Genomic DNA, 19756 nt, shown 5'->3' on the forward strand with positions numbered 1-19756 from the left:
TCTAACTAACTATTTCCCCTAATACTCGTACATCCCCCATCTTCCCTTACACAAAGCACTTCCCTCATCATTAACATCCATCTAATCTCTCTACGTCCCCTCTACTTGTATCAATGTCTCTACTTAAATCTCAGTCTCCTATGGTCATCTCTAAATCCCTAACAATATCCTAGCCCGCCCTCGGCTAGCTTTCACTGCCATCCCCATAAACTAAAGATCATGTGCCCCAACTATAACGAATGGCAAAGCTACCATTCGCCATCATCACTGCTAATCGTCCACTATACTTGAGCCTTGTCGGGTGGAAATACATTTTCACAGCTCGGCTTCGAAAAGCCGAGCAATGTATGCGGGTGGTCAGTCTCCTGTTGGTTGGGTCCGTCCGGCATTTTCGATTCTGGGGAGGAGGCATACTCGGGCCGAGATTCCAGGCGCCATCCCAGTGCGGAGCCTTCCGGTCTCTGGTACGATGACCCAACCTCCCCCGGTCGGAGCACCGCGCCCGCCAGGGGGCGAAGGTCCGACCTCTCCCTCCTCCCCTGGAATTGTGCCGTTTTCCCCCTTGCGCCATGGCACGGCACCGACCATACAGGGCGGGGCCCGGCCCGAATCGTGCACGCCGCCGCGGCAACGATCCCCGCCGGCCCCCGCAGCACACAAAGCCCACCACGCCCCTAGAGCTCGCGTCGGCTGTACGTCGCCCTCAACGCTGCCCCGGTCTGCGTCGATGCTCGAGTCACATTCTCACACCACGCGACCCTTCCCATACTCATTCCACACCAAGGCGTCCCAGCGCCTCTCATACATTCCACACATTTCATCACTGCACTCGCTTGTGCATACCACCCAGGTGCACTCACGCCGCTCACACACTCTCTTACTACACATCCTCGCGCACACTCTGGCGCACTCATTCTACTCGCACACTCTGTTACACACTTCTCTTCCACGCACTCCTCTCGTGCACTCTCTCTGGTTACATCCTCTGTAACACCCATGGGTGTGCACTCCTGCCCACACCCAATCCCACGCTCTGGTGTGCATCCTCGCACACTCTCTTCATCTCACTGTGTCGCACTCCGTTCCACACTCCTCCCACTCACATTCCATCATACACTTCCGCTCCGGCGCCGTCCGCACACGCACGCCATTCACCTTCACACAGTGCACCACGGACCTTCCACAAGCGCCCGGGTGACGTCGCGATCCCAAGCGCACGAAAAATCTTTTCGCGCCAAACGCCTTCGTGCCAAACCTTTCCGCGCCATATACAGCCCTACTTACCTTCGGGACCCTTTTCTGCAGCAGCGCCTGCAAATTCTCATTGGGGTTGGACAGCACGACATCACAATGCGAATGCAGACTTTGAGTACATTCCATTTTTTCCTCCCGCGATTGATTTTCTAAGTCTGCCGTCTCTTCAACCCCAATTTCAACTATGATTATTTATTTTTATTTTTCCTCGACGACCGCCGGTACTAATAAAATTTTCTCTTCTAATTCGGCGGCCGTCGGCTTTTCCATACCCCGTGTCGTGATTTCTATCCCGGTCCACTTGGCTGTGCTTTGCTCCAACTCGCTTTCACCGCGTTTCTCACACTGCGTTACCTCGTCGCGTACCAATGCGACCTTCCCGCTCAACTTACGATCAATGTTCTCCCCCATTTTTTCTATTCGGCCACCTATTTCGCTTTCAAACCCTTTTATTTCCCGGGTGAATTTGTCCCCTTCTTCTTTCAGGAATGCTTTGAATTGTGCCAGGAGTAATTGCATGAACTCTGGCATCGCGGGCTCGGCTTCTGCCGCCATGTGCGCGGTGCCGCCATTTTCCTTGCTTGCCACCCCTACTGCTGCATCCTCATCAATTCTCTCCTCCATTGACAACTGTCCTTCCTGGGGGTCCTGGGTTATTATTTCTTCATTTATTTCTACCCCCACCGGCATCCGACCGTCTTGGCTATCCATGGCACGAATACAAGTTAGATGTTAATAAAATTTCGGCCGCTTGTAATTTGGAGTGCGTTAGGCACACTTCGGGTCCAATCCCACTTCCCTGACACCAAATGTTGCGGATCTCAACGTCGGCCTTTCCCCTTACCAAGGGGGGATTAGTCCCCTTGTCTTTTACTAGCCGACGTGATCCGGGACTATGACGTTCCTTCCGGACAGCGTTGGGTCGGGTCTTAGGCCGAATTCCTAATACCTAATTACCAACGCCTCCCAGGAAGCAAGGAAATAACCCCGCTCAAATCACGGTTGTAGTGGAAACGCCGAGCGATAGCGAGCCGTGAGCCGAGCCGTTAACAAGAACTAACCCAAGAACTAACCCAAGAACTAACCCAAGAACTCTCCTCAAGGTGTTGTAAATACGTACAGAGTGGAAGGGATGGGGAGTGGGGGAGGGGGGGCGGTTCCGAATCGTGCCACGCTTACCCAATGGAGGAAAGGACTGATACGGTCGAATTAGGAAGAAACAAGGAAGAACAACTGGTTTATTAATAATTTGTACAGGAAGGAGGAGAAGAACACACAGTGAAGTTTATACAGTCTTAACTTATCCCTGGACACAGGCCCGTTTTACTCTCAGACACACTCGCACGGGGATGTAGAAGGTCAGGGTGATGGTCCAGGGATTATGGCGTCCAGGCAGTCGCTCCGGTCCCCGACTCGTACCGTGAAGCAGATGGTCAGGGCAGCAGAAGCTCCCCGCGGGTCGTTTACGCGGAGCGGACAGTTACAGGGCGAAAGGCACGGTGAATACATTTGCAAGCCATTGCATCGGGTGCTCTGAAATCCCCATTTATCTCAGCATAATCCACATCAATTAATTATCACCACTGTCAAAAGCTTTAAAACAGATACACCTTCGTTTGATAGTCCCTTCGTTTTTTCATGATCCACCTTAGCACGTACAGATATCAGCAGCTCACGTGTGATACCCGGGTACAGATGTCAGCACCATCGTTAATTCGTTGGGCCTGTCCGCAGAGGGGCACCTCGTGGTCTTTTGGGTCCGAGAGCTACTGCTACCGAGGGATTTCTGGAGGGAGTTTTCTTCCTTTGAGATTATACTGGAGATGTTACTATGCACGTACGTGTTTGGCGTTGTAAATACGTACAGAGTGGAAGGGATGGGGAGTGGGGGAGGGGGGGGCGGGGGGGGGGGGAGGAGAGGCCTGGGGGGGCTTCATCAATGGCGACCCAGGTGCAAGAGGTGTGCTCTGCTTTTCAATTCCTCCTCCTATCCTGCACTGTTTCCCGTAGCTCTGGCAGGGTCAGCTTGGTTTCAGCTTTTACCCCATCCATCCGGCACATACATGGTTTGCCTCTTCCTCTTCTTCTTCTTCCCCAACCATTGTTGACTTCTCCAGACTTTTGTGTTCTGCATGCATGATGTGTCCAAAATACGATTCAGTTTTAGTATAAGTGATTCCAATGTACATGGTCTAATTTAATTAAGCACTGATTTGTGCGTTCTTCCTTCAGTGCACGGAATTTTTAACATCAGTCTCCAACACATTTAAACTGTCAATCTTCGTCCTTTCTTTTTCACTGTCCATGACTCACATCCATACATTGGAACTGGAAATTCCAGATCATTCCCCAGCTTCCTGTTGGTTACTTTTGCCACATATTTGTCTTTCCAGATCTTTCACAATCCCTGACATTGCTGTTCTCCACAATGCTAACCATCTATTACTCTCTCCTCTCCATTCTTCCTTCAATTCAACGTTATAACCCAAGAATATGAAACTTTCCACCATTTCCACAACATCGTCTCCCAATCTGAACATGTCGATCTTCAGTTGACAAGGTTTTAGTCTTTTTGAGGTTTAAATAAAGACCAGTTTTTTTCACTTTCCTTCTTCACTGTTCTGCAGCAGTTTCATCAAATCCCGTTACTTTCTACCAGCAGAATGGCATAGTCAGCATTCCGTAGGTTATTCATACGTCTTCTGCCACTCCTGAGTCCATCCTCCATGTCATCAACTTTGATTTCCTCATGATGTACTCACTACACAGATTGAACAACGAGGAGGTGAGAATATTCCCCTGTTTAACCCCTTTTCCAAATCCAAACCATTCTCATCTCCATATTCTTACTGGAGTTTCTTGTTTTCCTGGAGTGTGCGGGATTCTTATCAGACATACCAGGAGCTCCGACATCCCCATTTCTCTCCTCATCGTCCACATCAATTCGTCATCAACACAATCAAAGGTTTTGCTGTAATCTATAAACAGGAAATGGTGGTACAGGCCCTGTAGTCTCGATGCAGACTAGTTTACCCCTCCCAGCCCTTTTTGTTCTGTGAAGAGACAACTTTCTATATTGTCTTGTTTCAATCCAAGGGGCTGGTTCTGCTTTTGTTTTCTTTGTGTAGCCCCCACGTCGAGTGGCCCTGTAGGCTTTGTGGGCAATATCCCATAAAAAAAACCTTCCTGTGATATTCCTTTACTTTTTCCATGATCCACCTCAAATTTCCAATTTGATCCATAGTAAGTCTTCCTCTTCTAAACCTGTTTGCTCAACGGACATTTCTTCTTTAATGAAGTCTTCAACATATGTTAATGATGATGTCATAGGTGCTTCCATTATGTCGTCATAATTTGACGAGTACAAAACTTCATCGATCAAGATGAAATTTGTTGAGCATCATCTCGGGATAAATTGGTGTAGAAAAACAAAATTATGACGTCATCGGTCATGTGGTTCGGCCGCCATATTGTTTTAACACAAAAGCCTTAAAAAAACAATAAAACACATCCTGGCGAGGGTCTGCAATCTCCGATTGCTCTTTCTTGTTTTGTAATTCAGTGATGTTGGAGGATTTTCAAGCAGATGGAAGATCTGTGGTAAATGACAGGGTGAAAAGTGCAGAAAGAGGATGTGCAAGAGCAGTAGAGCAGGATTTTAGGGCATGTGAGCTGATGCGTCCGTTCCAGTTGCAGAGTCGAGGGTTGAAAGATTCTCTCCAGCTTCTCAGGTGCAAAAGACAGAGACTAGGAACATTTGGGTGTGACAGCGTAGGGTGGGTACAGAGACCGAGCGGTTGGTACCACAAGATGTGGTACAGAGACCGAGAGGGTGGTACGACAAGATGTGGTACAGAGACCGAGAGGGTGGTACGACAAGATGTGGTACAGAGACCGAGAGGTTGGTACGACAAGATGTGGTACAGAGACCGAGAGGTTGGTACCACAAGATGTGGTACAGAGACCAAGAAGTTGGTACGACAAGATGTGGTACAGAGACCGAGAGGGTGGTACCACAAGATGTGGTACAGAGACCGAGAGGGTGGTACCACAAGATGTGGTACAGAGACCGAGAGGTTGGTACCACAAGATGTGGTACAGAGACCGAGAGGTTGGTACCACAAGATGTGGTACAGAGACCGCGAGGTTGGTACCACAAGATGTGGTACAGAGACCGAGAGGTTGGTACCACAAGAGGTTGGTACCTTGGAGGGTTGGTACCCTCTAAGGGTGAGCAAGTGGGGAGGGAAGGGTGAGCAAGTGGGGAGGGTGAGCAAGTGGGGAGGGAAGGGTGCGCAAGTGGGGAGGGGAGGATGAGCAAGTGGGGAGGGGAGGGTGGGAAAGTGGGGATGAGAATAATTTCAGCCTCATTTACTCACATTCAAATGCTGTGACATGTTTGCTTTTCCCTGAAAAAAATATTTTTTTCCTTCCCATCAAATAATTATTTTTTCATGCAAATCTGAATCTTATAACACATTATAAACTGTACAGCAAAAATACTTGTTTAATGTGATTAAATTCATAAAACTTACACCTTGCAATGGATTTATGCCATCATTTAACTGTTTCTGTGACGTCACCCATTATGGTTTACAAAATAAAAAAAACAACCTTGTTGTTGTGCGTATTCATTAATTTTTAATGCCCACACTATCGCTTTTGGCAGCCGATATTCTATAAGAGGTATATTTTGTTTGCTGAGACACTGTACGGAGTATAAAGAGTAAAGGTTTGGCACGTATTACGTCATTGTACGATTCATGGTACATCGAGCAGTGAAAAATCATGGCAAATCATGTTATGCAGCACCACATGTGGTTATCAGCAGCACATGTGGTTATGCAGCAGCATGTGGTTAAACAGCAGCACATGTAGTTATTAGCAGCACATGTGGTATTTCAGCTGCACATATAGTTATTGGCAGCACATGTGATTTTATCAGCAACACATGTGGTGACACAGCAGCACATGTGGTTATACAACAGCACATGTGGTTATACAGCAGCACATGTGGTTGGTTATACAGCAGCACATGTGGTTATACAACAGCACATGTGGTTATACAACAGCACATGTGGTTATACAACAGCACATGTGGTTGGTTATACAGCAGCACATGTGGTTACGCAGCAGCACATGTAGTTATACAGCAGCACATGTAGTTATACAGCAGCACATGTGATTAACAGCAGCACATGTAGTTATACAACAGCACATGTAGTTATACAGCAGCACGTGTGATTATACAGCAGCACGTGTAGTTATACAGCAGTACGTGTAGTTATGCAGCAGCACATGTAGTTATGCAGCAGCACATGTAGTTATGCAGCAGCACATGTAGTTATACAGCAGCACGTGTAGTTATACAGCAGCACATGTGATTTTATCAGCAGCACATGTGATTTTATCAGCAGCACATGTGATTTTATCAGCAGCACATGTGATTTTATCAGCAGCACATGTGATTTTATCAGCAGCACATGTGGTTATACAGCATCACATGTGGTTATACAGCAGCACACGTGGTTATACAGCAGCACATGTGGTTATACAGCAGAACATGTGGTTATCAGCAACACATGTGGTTATCAGCAGCCGATGTGGTAATTAGCAGCACATGTGATTTTATCAGCAGCACATGTGATTTTATCAGCAGCACATGTGATTTTATCAGCAGCACATGTGATTTTATCAGCAGCACATGTGATTTTATCAGCAGCACATGTGGTTATACAGCAGCACATGTGGTTATACAGCAGCACATGTGCTTATACATCAGCACATGTGGTTAACAGCAGCACATGTGGTTAACAGCAGCACATGTGGTTAACAGCAGCACATGTGGTTAACAGCAGCACATGTGGTTATACAGCAGCACATGTGGTTATTGGCAGCACATGTGATGTTATCAGCAACACATGTGGTTATACAGCAGCACATGTGGTTATCAGCAGCACATGTGGTTATCAGCAGCACATGTGGTTATCAGCAATACATGTGATTCTATGAGCAACACATGTGGTTATGCAGCAGCACATGTGGTTATGCAGCAGCACATGTGGTTATGCAGCAGCACATGTGGTTATACAGCAGCACATGTGGTTATACAGCAGCACACGTGGTTATAAAGCAGCACACGTGGCTATAAAGCAGCACACGTGGCTATAAAGCAGCACACGTGGCTATAAAGCAGCACACGTGGTTAGACAGCAGCACACGTGGTTATACAGTCGCACATGTGGTTAACAGCAGCACATGTGGTTAACAGCAGCACATGTGGTTAACAGCAGCACATGTGATTAACAGCAGCACGTGTGGTTATACAGCAGCACGTGTGGTTATACAGCAGCACGTGTGGTTATACAGCAGCACGTGTGGTTATACAGCAGCACGTGTGGTTATACAGCAGCACGTGTGGTTATACAGCAGCACGTGTGGTTAACAGCAGCACGTGTGGTTATACAGCAGCACATGGGGTTATACAGCAGCACATGTGGTTATGCAGCAGCACATGGGGTTATACAGCAGCACATGTGGTTATACAGCAGCACATGTGGTTATACAGCAGCACATGTGGTTATACAGCAGCACATGTGGTTATACAGCAGCACATGTGGTTATACAGCAGCACATGTGGTTATACAGCAGCACATGTGGTTATACAGCAGCACATGTGGCTATGATAGTAGAATTTAAACCTGAATGCTTCGGATTGGTTCAACCTCAATGGTTTAAGTGATCCCGATTCTCCATTCTCCATTTTGTAGTTTGTTGAATCTTTCACTGCATGGGAATTTTGTATTTACCTTTATGTCTGTAGTTGTCTGTGGTCGTCTACTCGCCATGGTTATTCCAACCACACCACCGTTAATCAAACAGGCCCCGCAAACTTTCCCTCCAATATCGCATTTTACAAACAAACAAATATCTATCCAATTGTTGTGTAAGCCAGGACTGCTGCTTTTCGTGTGTGAGGATTCTTGTATACCTGTCACAGGATACCATGATACCTGTTCGTACATTCCCAACGACAAGGGCTGGATGCTCGGAATATCTCTGATGGATGAAAACAGAAACAGAGACCCCAGGTTCTTCTTCTCCCTTCGCACCGACCGCGCACCTCGAGCCTCCACCATCCACGACCGACGCGCTCATCGACCGAGCACCTGGGCGCACCTGGTGTCCACCTACGATGGGCGCTCCATGGCGCTGTACGTGGACGGCGTACTCGTGGGGAAAAGGCACGAACAGAAAGGAAACGTGTCGAGTGTTCGCTTTCGTGTGTGCAAGGCACTAACACTTGGGGGAGACAGGTTCGAATCCCTCCATAATTACAGAGGAGCAATTGAACTCTTCCGCCTTTGGGGTCGTGCCCTCTCCCACTATGACGTCAGAGCCCTATTAACGGATCGATTCGTTCGGAAGGATTCACCTGGACTGATCATCTCCGATCACTTTGGGAGCATTCGCCATTTCTGGTCACCTGGAAGGTCCAAGAGAATACCTGAGTTGGTGTTATTCCCTAGACGAAGCGGTGGTGACTTGCTCAAGGGTCGTGGTCGAATGTTACCTATCCCGAGATGCGGCAAGACTGTTTGTGACAACCTGGACATCATCCGAAGCTACAATAAGCACTGGACCTTCAGGCGACGCAAGGTAATCCGATATCAGGTGGTGAACATCTTCAACGACGACCACGAGGAGCCAACTGTGACGTCAGAGCAGATATCTTTACAACACGCGCACCTGGCGTCCGTGTTCGGTGCGCACAACATCACCTGGGAGCTCACCGTCACCGAGGTCCTGAACTCCTCCTTACGTCACCGCATCGTCCTGGCCACCTGTGAGCTCAGCCACCTGGCGGACGGCTTCTGCGACCCGGAGTGCAACCACTCGAGCACGGGCTACGACGCGGGAGATTGTTTACCTGGGAGGGCGGAGTGTTTGGACCGACGGCCGAACGGGCTTTGCGAGGCCAGGTGTAACGGCCCCGTTGGAGACTTCGATGGCGGCGACTGCTGCAACGTGACCATTACTGACGTCACCAAAACCTGCTTCGACCCCGAATCGTCGCACAGGTATTTCGTGAACGCAATTTGCATCAAGGATAACGTTTATTTGGGTGAATTATAGTAAGATTGGGTTAATCACTTTATTCATCAGGTACCGTTGGTAGCCATTTTGAAATTGTTCACATTATTATTATTATTATTATTATTATTCTGATTCCATGAAATTTGTTGGTGGCGTACAGGACAAACTTGCAACGTACTTTGACCATGTATGGAATGCGGTATTCCTCTTTACTTTATGCATATCCTAAGCATGGCGTCATGGGTCACGTGACCTGGCGGCCATATTAGATTTATTGAGAATCTTAAAAATCCATCTCCGTCATTTTTTAACCTATTGAGTTGAAACTTTGCAAACATATAGTTCACCTCAAGGCAAAGAAAACTCTTTTCTCCGATTGTTGATTTCTTTGCTAAATAGAACGCCACTCAGTAGAGCGCATACTCCCGCCGTGGGTCAAGTTGGAATAGTACGATTTCACAAAAGTTTGAGGGAGTAGTTCAGTGACAACACAAGACAAGACAACGCAAGACAGACACTGCACAGATATATATTTAGAATATATAGAAGATAATGTAAAAAAAAAAACAAGGCAATTTCACTTACATTTCCGGATTCAGCGTTCAATTCTATATAAGTGAGTGTATTTTGAGGCATGAGTGACTTCAAATAAAATTGTAAGCCAGGAAAACGTTCATTTCATTCCTTAGGGATACAACATGTAAAACTGGCCCAAACGTCAAAACAAAACTCGCTCATTTTAAGTCGTACAAGCTAATGCGACCACTCATTCTTCAGGGAAGAATCCCGTGCACATGCTTGTCACTTATAAGTCACCTAAGTCTATAAGTTCATCAAATACTGACACCGCGATTGACATTCGCTGAGGTAAATGTTGATATCTCTTCTGAGGTTAAAATAAATAAATAAAACAGTTTTAAAGCATTATACGTATCAAACGATACATTTTATGAAATGGGGAAAGCTAATACACACTTTGGTGGTTTTAAAATGACAGAATGTCTTTATTAGAAAAAAAAGAAGAACCTTTAAGACGACGCTGCTAACAAAATACACCGCTCTAACGCATAACCACGAGTTTAAACTACATTTACAACAAATATGAAAACTATTTTCATATCACAATGTTAAATATAGAATATATAGAAGATAATGTAAAAAAAAAATGAGCCGTCTTCCAATGGTAAACAATCCTTCAAAAAATTCCTGGATCTGGAATAATATCCTGAGCTTCACCAAAAACGAATCAATATTTCCTTATCCCAAGGGCAATCATCCCACCAACTTTCATCCAAATCCGTTCAGAACTTTTCCAGATATCTTGTTCATAAACACACGAACACACACACACACGGACACGATCGAATGCATTACTCCCTAGCGGGAGTAATTAGTCTATGGCAGGCCAATTAAAAAAGTGCTGACTCAGCATTAAAAAAAAAAATTACTATTGTGATTCCATGAATTTTGTATCGAAGCCTGGTGTTGGCTTAGCGGTTAGGGTGCGGCTTGGGATCCTAGGATCCTGAGTTTGAATCCCGGTCAATCGATGAATTAACGCCAGGGGATTTGACTCAGCCTGTCATTCTTCCGAGGTCGGCAAATTGAGTACCTGGGATGAATGATCCTGGTGTGTACCCGGATTTAGAATAGGTACACCGTATCCCTGCGCATCGTAAGAGGCGACTAAGAGTTGGCGTCAGGAAGGGCATCCGGCCATAAAAACATTGCCTCAAACAGGGAACCATGATTATCATGGGGCCCGCAAGGCTAACCCCCGCTCTAGCGGGGAAAAATGGCCTTAAAACGATCATTCATTCATTCATTCATTCATGAATTTTGTATCGACCTTAAGGCCAAACCATTAGTCAGATGAACTTGAAACTTTGACCAATTAATAGTATGTCACTTGATTGAATGCGCATTCAAAATATGTCATGATCTATCACGTGACATGGTGGCCTAATTGGATTTCATGAAACGTTTGAAACGCATCTCTTCATTTTTCGATCGATTGAGGTGAAACTTGGACCACTTATAGTATGATACTTTATTTGATGCGCATCCAAAATATGATGTCATATGTCAAGTGATGAGGTGGCCATATTGGATTTCATGAAAACCTTTAAAATGCATATCTGCCTTCAGTTTTCAATCGATTGAGTTAAAACTTGGACCACTTATAGTATGATACTTTATTGGATGCGCATCCAAAATATGATGTCATAGGTCAAGTGATGAGGCGGCCATATTGGATTTCGTGAAAACCTTTAAATGTATCTCCATTTTTCGATTGATTCAGTTCAAACTTTAACCAATCGGATCTGGGCTGCCGTTGTCAATGACTCTGGCATGCACTTGTCCAATCAGTGTGGGTCATCTTGGTCCCCGGATCATCACTGCTTGCGGTTTTATTATTTTAAATATTTTTTAAATGAGCTTGATTGTTTTTTTTCTTCAAATTAAGCCCCTGGCCTTCCGGTTTCGCGATCGAGGTGGCGACTTTTGTTCTCTCCCGGCATCCAAAGTTAAGTTATTTTTCCATTTGTGTGTTTATCAAATTTCCACTCGTTATTTTATCATCTTTGTGTTATTGTTTGTTTATAGTTCGTTTTGGTTTGAATTTCCTGTAACTCGTAATAAATTAATCGTTTCTGTTTGCCCCGCATGTGCGGCCTTGTAGCCTGAGGCTTTCCCCATCAAAGTTTTTTCACTTAAGTTCCTTCCTTCGCTGTTTTTGTTTGGTTCTTAGATTTTTCCCTTTTCCCCCGAACTTCCCCGAACATATACTCTTTGTCTAACGTTTTCCAAACGTAACACCCTCCCCTCCCCCCCAAAAAAACAAAAACAAAAAAACAACAACATTTATTTCCCTTGCTCCACGTGTTGTTGTCTCATCGTGTGCTTCTGTCCACGTGCGCTGTCTCGCCCCGCCCCCATTATCTCCTTGCCTTCCACCTTTTGCCCTGTTCACGTGACTTGTGGTTGTCCCTCTCGGCCCTCTCCCCATTGGTATTTTTGTGAATATAAGATTGTTCTTCACAGTTCTGTTTCAATATGTTTAAACTTTCCCCTGCAGTGTTTTATTCAGTGGTATATTACAACACGCTGTTTTTCTTCCTATTTAAAAGGCTCTTTCAATTTCTTCTTCAACTCATTCCACTTCAAAAAAAATTCAATCTTTTTTTATTTTTTTATTATTATTTTTTATTTTTGGTAAACAGAATCGAGGCTCGTGAAAGAGCTAACATTTATCACACAAACAAATCAGACAGACAAACAAAGTATATAAAAACGGGAGCGGTAGACAAGATGGGGAGAGAAGGGGAAGCACACAAACACAACATTTGAAAGCAGGGACATCGGGAGATCTGTGGGAGGGAGAGGGCTTGGGGGGAGGAGGCGTGGGTCTGGGGGGAGGGGGGTAGGAGAAGTATAAAACACAAGGACCATAAAACACAAGGACACTGCAAGGACTTCCAGGAAAGAAGTTGGTATTTCAAAAAAGTGGATTTGGGGTGAAATTAGCGGGGGTAGAAAAGATCAAGGTTTTGGATGGGGGAAGATAAGAGATGGTGGTGACCAGCTGTTTTAAAGACCTGGAGGGAGGAGGGGGATTGAAGAGAGTGAGGGAGTTTGTTCCAGAGGCAGGAGAAAAGAGGGATGAAGGAGTGAAGGTGAGCAGAGTCTTGATTTTGGCAGTTTAACCATACGAGGGTTGCAGGCAGATCTTGTGCGACCTGTAGGAATATTTGGGGGCCAGAGCCCAGCGAGAGCTGGGGGAGCAAGGCCGGAGAGGAGTCGGTAGAAGACGGAAAGACCATCAACCTGCCTGCGGTGAGTAAGTGAAAGGCCCTCGGAGTTAGCTTCATCGCGGGATTTAGCTCTTACAATTAGCTCTTACAATTCTTCCTCACTACATGCTCTAAATTCACATTCATTCCACCCTTCCTCTATCGTTCTTAAATGGATCGCTAACTTGAAAATCACAATAAACCCAATTTGTTATAAAAGTTCGTCTTTCATTAATCATCCACTTTCTAAACTCCCCCCTTGCCCCTCCCCTCCAAATCTCCCCCCTTGCTCCTCCCCTCCTAAACTCCCCCCTTGCCACTCCCCTCCTAAAATCCCCTCTCACCCCTCCCCTTCAAAACTCCCCCCAACCCCTCCCCTTCAAATCTCCCCCCCCCGACCATCCCTCTCCAATTCTTCCCTCTCCCCCTCCTCCTCAAAGCTGCCTCCTCCCCACTTCGTCTCCCTTCTATCTCATACCTCCACCTCCCCCAACCTTCTACCTCCCTCTGCCCCCCCCCCCCCACTCAAACAACTCCTCTCTGTGCCTCATCCCATCACCATCAAACCTTTCGTCCTCCTCATTCTTCCCTTTCTTGTAACTCTTCCATAATCTCTGACACACTATCAACTGCTCTCCTTACCTCCCCCTCTCGTCCTTCATCTGACCCTAACCCTCCCCTCCCCTGTCCTGCACCCGATGTTCCCCCTCTCTCCTCATTAACGGTATGGACCTCAAACATCCGGGGCCTTCCCTCAAACCTGATTGATCTCTCCATTCAGGTTGCTTCTGACAATCCAGACTTGATCTGCTTAACAGAAACTTTCCCCCTTAAAGATGTCTCTGATTCCTTAATATCTCTTCCTGGTTACTCCGTCCTCTGGTATGATAGACCTGAGCCTCATCCTGGTGATGTGGTTTCCATCTTTATCAAAAACTCTCTTCCTCACTCACGCTGCACTGCCCTCTCTCCACCTCACCCCCAGGAATACCTCTGGCTACGGCTTCCCCTCCGCTCCCACATTTTGTTCATATGTGTTCTGTACCGTCCTCCAAACAGTGATGACTCAATTTACATTTCGCTGTCTGACAACATGGACCAACTTCTATCAACTCCTCCAAACTCTCTCTTCCTCATATGTGGCGACTTCAACTGTCATCATGCCAGCTGGCTGGGTGTGGGTTCCTCTCTCACCAGCCATGGCACCTCAGCAAAGGACTTCTGCGACTCATTGGGACTGACACAATCTGTCAATTTCCCGACCCGGATCTGTCAATGGAGTATCTTCTCTTCTAGAATTGGTTGTGACAAACTTCCAAGCAAATGTCTGCTGCTCTTCTTCTGCTCCAATCGGTTCTTCTGATTATGTGCTTGTTAAAGTGGACATCTCTCCGGCCATTCTCAGAGAGCCTCCTCAGCACCGACGAGTCTGGCATTTCACTCAGGCTGACTGGCACGGTCTGCAAGCAGCCATCAATCATCTGGACTGGTCTCCCATCTCTACTGCCTCTGACATCAATTCTCCATGGTACACTTTTCAATTTGGTACACTGAATTAAATTCGTCCAATTCGTCCAATTCAATTCATCCATGGTACACTGAATCTTGTGGGGAGGCAGTTGCCCCGAAACAACTTGGCTTTGCCTCTTGGAAGGTAAATCCAACTGAAGGAATCTCATTCCTTCCACCAAGCTTGGACCAAGTATGTGTCTACCCTCAGGAGTGCCAGGAAGCACTATCTCTCCACACTCAAGCATGAACTCTCAAACCTGTCTCCTTCCTCCAAATCCTGATGGCGTCTGGTCAAATCCGTTTCTGGTGTTTGATCCCCCTCCATCCCCTCCCTTACCTCAAATGGCTACACAGTTGACACCGCACGTGACAAAGCCGAATGCCTCAACTCTGTGTTTGCCTCAAAATCTTGTGCCCCAAACCCATCTCTCTCTGTTCCCACCTTACCCAGTCGAACCCAACTGCTCCTGGACTATGTGTCCTTCTCTCCTGACAAGGTGGAGAAGTTTTTGTCAAACCTCGACTCTGATTCTGCAACTGGACCAGACGGCATCAGCCCATGGGTCCTAAAATCCTGCTCTGCCGCTCTATCTCACGCTCTCTCTGTTCTTTTCACCCTCTCTTTTGCTCAAGGTCATCTGCCAGCAACTTGGAAATCAGCAAACATTACTGCTTTACAAAAAAAGGTGCAAAAACAGATCCTTGCAACTACAGACCAATCAGCCTGCTCCCAATTATCAGCAAAGTCATGGAATCCATCATTGCTTCGGATATCAAATCCTTCCTCTTCTCCAATGGTTTGATATCCGATCATCAATTTGGATTCAGACTACGTCATTCTACCCTTGATATGTTGCTTCTGCTGTCTCAACAATGGATGGAGGTCCTCAATGCCAAACAGGAAATCAGAGCTGTCTCCCTTGACATATCACGTGCCTTCGATACGGTTTGGTATGCAGCTCTGCTGACCACACTCTCCTCCTATGGTATCCATGGAAACCTCCACGCATGGCTGGCAGACTTCCTCTCCAGTCATAGTCAACGTGTGGCCCTGAATGGATTTCTCTCATCTCCCCTTCCTGTTTTTCTGGAGTTCCCCAAGGTAGCGTTCTGGGCCCTATGCTTTTTCTGGTCTTCATCAATGATCTCTCCGACTCTCTGGAAAATCCTCTCTATCTCTTTGCTGATGACTCCACTCTCTGCCGCTCCATTCCTCATCCCTCAGATTGGCAGTCTGCAGCCTCCTCGCTCTCTGCAGCCTCCTCACTCTCTGCAGACCTGGACAAAATGGCAGAATGGTCAAACAAGTGGAACATGTCTTTCAATCCTGACAAATCTCACACTCTTGCTATGTCTCTCCGAAAAGACCGACTGGAAAACCCTCCCATCTACTTTCTCAACAATCCTCTCCAAGAAGTTCTGTCACTCAAGCTTTTGGGTCCCACTATCTGCCATGATCTTTCTTGGGAAAACCACATTTCCAAGCTGGCCTCCAAAGCCAGTTGCCAACTGGGCATCATCCGTCGTGCGAAGTCCTTCCTTGGCACACCTAAGCTCCTCACCACATACAAGGCTTTTATCCGCAGCTCAATGGAATTCTGTTCCTCCCTCTGGGCCGGTGCTCCTGCCTCACACCTAGCTCGGCTTCACACTGTTGAAACCAAAGCTTTCAGAATCATTGGAATCTCCTGCGATGAAGCTAACTCCGAGGGCCTTTCACTCACTCACCGCAGGCAGGTTGGTGGTCTTTGTCTTCTGCCGACTCCTCTCCGGCCTTGCTCCCCCAGCTCTCTCTGTGCTCTGTCCCCCAAATATTCATACAGGTTGCACAAGATCTGCCAGCAACCCTCTTATGGTTAAACTGCCAAAATCTAGGCTCTCTGCTCACCTTCACTCTTTCATTCCTCTTTTCTCCCACCTCTGGACCAAACTCCCCCACTCCCTTCAATCGCACTCCTCCCTCCAGGCCTTTAAAACAGCTGTTCACTATCATCTCTTATCTTCCCCCATCCAAAACCTTGATCTTTTCTACCCCCTCTAATTCACCCCAGATACACTTTTTTGAAATTCCAACTTCTTTCCTGGAAGTCCTTGGTGTCCTTGTGTTTTATACTTCTCGCACCCCCCCCCCCCCCTTTCCCATGCCGCCTCCCCCAAGCCCTCTCCCTCCCACAGATCTCCCGATGTCCTTGCTATCAAATGTTGTGTTTGTGTCCTTCCCCCTCTCTCCCTATCTTGTCTACCGCTCCCCTTATTTTGTGTTTTATGTGTCTGTTTGATTTTTTGTGTGATTAATGTTAGCTCTTTCACGAGCCTCGGTCTTGTATACAAAAAACAAACAAAAAAAACAAAAAAACAACAACAATATTTCAGATACATTTGCACTTTCATACCCCCACCAGAGGAGAGGATATTGCATTTGAGTCAATTTGTCTGTCTGTCTGTTTGTCCGCACAGAATATATATGATTTTCTCTGCAACAATTCGTAAGATTGATAGGAAATTTTCACCGTAGGTGCAACTCCACCTGTAGAATTGTTTAATGATAATTATGACATCATAGGTCACGTGGTACGGGCGCCATCTTGGAAAAAAACAAAAAACTTTGCACCTCTATATCTCTGAAAGTGCTGCATAGAAAGAATTGAGACATGGCTCATTGTAAAGAACTCTCCATGTGGAATAAAATATGTTCGTGATGATGTCATAGGGTACCTCCATTATGAAAAGTTCATCCGATCAAGATGAAATATCTTGATCGTCATCTTTGGATATATTGGTGGAGAAAAGAATAGTGATGGCGTTATCGGTCACGTGGTTGTCACCATATTTGTTTTCACACAAAAGCCTTAAAAACCACTAAAAACACGTCCTGGCGCGGGTCTGCAATCTATGATTGCTCTTTCTCGTTCATAATGAGATGTTCATGTCATTGTTGTGAATAGTTTGGAAATGTGTTGTTGCTTTAATTAATATGTTTATTAGTAAGTTATCTTTGGCCTTAAAAACCAACAAAAGGATATAGGGGTCCAACTAGCATGTGATCATCTCACAGTGGGCTTGGCAGTATGGTATGGAGGTGGGCTTGGCTGGATGGCATGGAGGTGGGCTTAGCTGGATGGCATGGAGGTGGGCTTGGCAGGATGGCATGGAGGTGTGCTTGGCAGGATGGCATGGAGGTGTGCTTGGCAGGATGGCATGGAGGTGTACTTGGCAGGATGGCATGGAGGTGTGCTTGGCAAGATGCCATTGAGGTGTGCTTGGCAGGATGGCATGGAGGTGTACTTGGCAGGATGGCATGGAGGTGTGCTTGGCAGGATGGCATGGAGGTGTGCTTGGCAAGATGGCATGGAGGTGTGCTTGGCAGGATGGCATGGAGGTGTGCTTGGCACGATGGCATGGAGGTGGGCTTGGCAGGATGGCATGGAGGTTGGCTTGGCAGGATGCCATTGAGGTGTGCTTGGCAGGATGGCATGGAGGTGTACTTGGCAGGATGGCATGGAGGTGTGCTTGGCAGGATGGCATGGAGGTGTGCTTGGCAAGATGGCATGGAGGTGTGCTTGGCAGGATGGCATGGAGGTGTGCTTGGCACGATGGCATGGAGGTGGGCTTGGCAGGATGGCATGGAGGTTGGCTTGGCAGGATGGCATGGAGGTGTGCTTGTCAGGATGGCATTGAGGTGTGCTTGGCAGGATGGCATGGAGGTGTGCTTGGCAGGATGGCACGGAGGTGTGCTTGGCAGAATGGCATGGAGGTGTGCTTGGCAGGATGGCATGGAGGTGTGCTTGGCAAGATGGCATGGAGGTGTGCTTGGCAGGATGGCATGGAGGTGTGCTTGGCACGATGGCATGGAGGTGGGCTTGGCAGGATGGCATGGAGGTTGGCTTGGCAGGATGCCATTGAGGTGTGCTTGGCAGGATGGCATGGAGGTGTGCTTGTCAGGATGGCATTGAGGTGTGCTTGGCAGGATGGCATGGAGGTGTGCTTGGCAGGATGGCACGGAGGTGTGCTTGGCAGAATGGCATGGAGGTGTGCTTGGCAGGATGGCATGGAGGTATGCACACTCGTCCCTGAGCCGTGTAGCCTAGGTTTGAATCTCGACCAAGCCATTTACTGTCATCCTGGTGTTTCTGCAGGCAGGGGATTCATCAACAAGGGATTATATTGTTTGGCATTTTCTACAACTATGGAATATCCCTTTTCTGTAGTTTTCTACATGGCACATACCATATAAGGAGGCCTTTTCTATGTCCCTGGCATTTTTACCAAGAATTACTACCTGAGTCGAAGTGTTTCATTGTCCAACGTTTTGGGGATCTCCCCTATGAGCCAAGAAAAATAGGACTGTGGGTCCTGAGGCTGACCTGGATCAGGAACAACAGTCACTCAAACCCCCCATAGATCCTGATATATTTTTAAATGCCGTGAACAAACTTTGGTACATCATGGGCGATGAAGATTGTGATCAAGTTTCATTGAAATTGCGTGTGTAGTTTCGGAAAAGAAAGCAAATACCTATTTTGGGGGGTCAAACCCCCCTCCCCATAGACCCCCATAATCGGCGCAGATTTTGAAACCTCCCCTCCTCCGTAAACCCCTTCAAATAACGCAGATTTGATGCGGTCAATACACCTTCATTAGGCATCAGATATGCAGCATGTGACCAGGTTTTATCAAAATTGTGTGTGTACTTTCGAAGAAGAGAGTAAATACCTATTTTGGGGGGTCAAACCTCCCTCCCCATAGACCCCCATAATCGGCGCAGATTTTGAATTTGTTTTGAAAGCCATTAATTAGACGTATTGGCCGATTTATATTCCAAGTTTCAGCTAGTTTCATTGTATAGCCTTTGAGATACGAGCGCCCACATATTTTGAGTGGACGGATAGACTGACAGACACCAATGTTGATTTCGAGGGTTTTCGTTAATCACTCAAGAATGCGGAAACGGACATTGCTTAAATTTGGAACATGTTACCTCGACAAACAAAGCATTTATTTCTGAAAAGTCGATTTCGTCCAGTAGAAGCGGAGAAACGAATTTTCAGTGCCCATATTAAAGTTGCATGCAGATAAACCATCCCATATAAAGGGAGGTG

General features: G+C 46.7%; 1 protein-coding gene across 1 annotated transcript in view; it reads left to right on the plus strand.

Moving 5' to 3' along the window:
• The window catches only part of LOC137438415 (pappalysin-1-like), a 173759-nt gene that overhangs the window by 18388 nt on the left and 135615 nt on the right, over positions 1 to 19756 (plus strand). Inside the window, exon 2 of the mRNA XM_078767041.1 lies at positions 8255 to 9335. Coding sequence (XP_078623167.1) covers positions 8255 to 9335 — 1081 coding nt within the window. The remainder of the gene's footprint in view (positions 1 to 8254; positions 9336 to 19756) is intronic.

This window comes from Myxine glutinosa, chromosome 13, assembly GCF_964187855.1.
Source record: "Myxine glutinosa chromosome 13, kmMyxGlut1.1, whole genome shotgun sequence".
NCBI lineage: Eukaryota > Metazoa > Chordata > Myxini > Myxiniformes > Myxinidae > Myxine > Myxine glutinosa.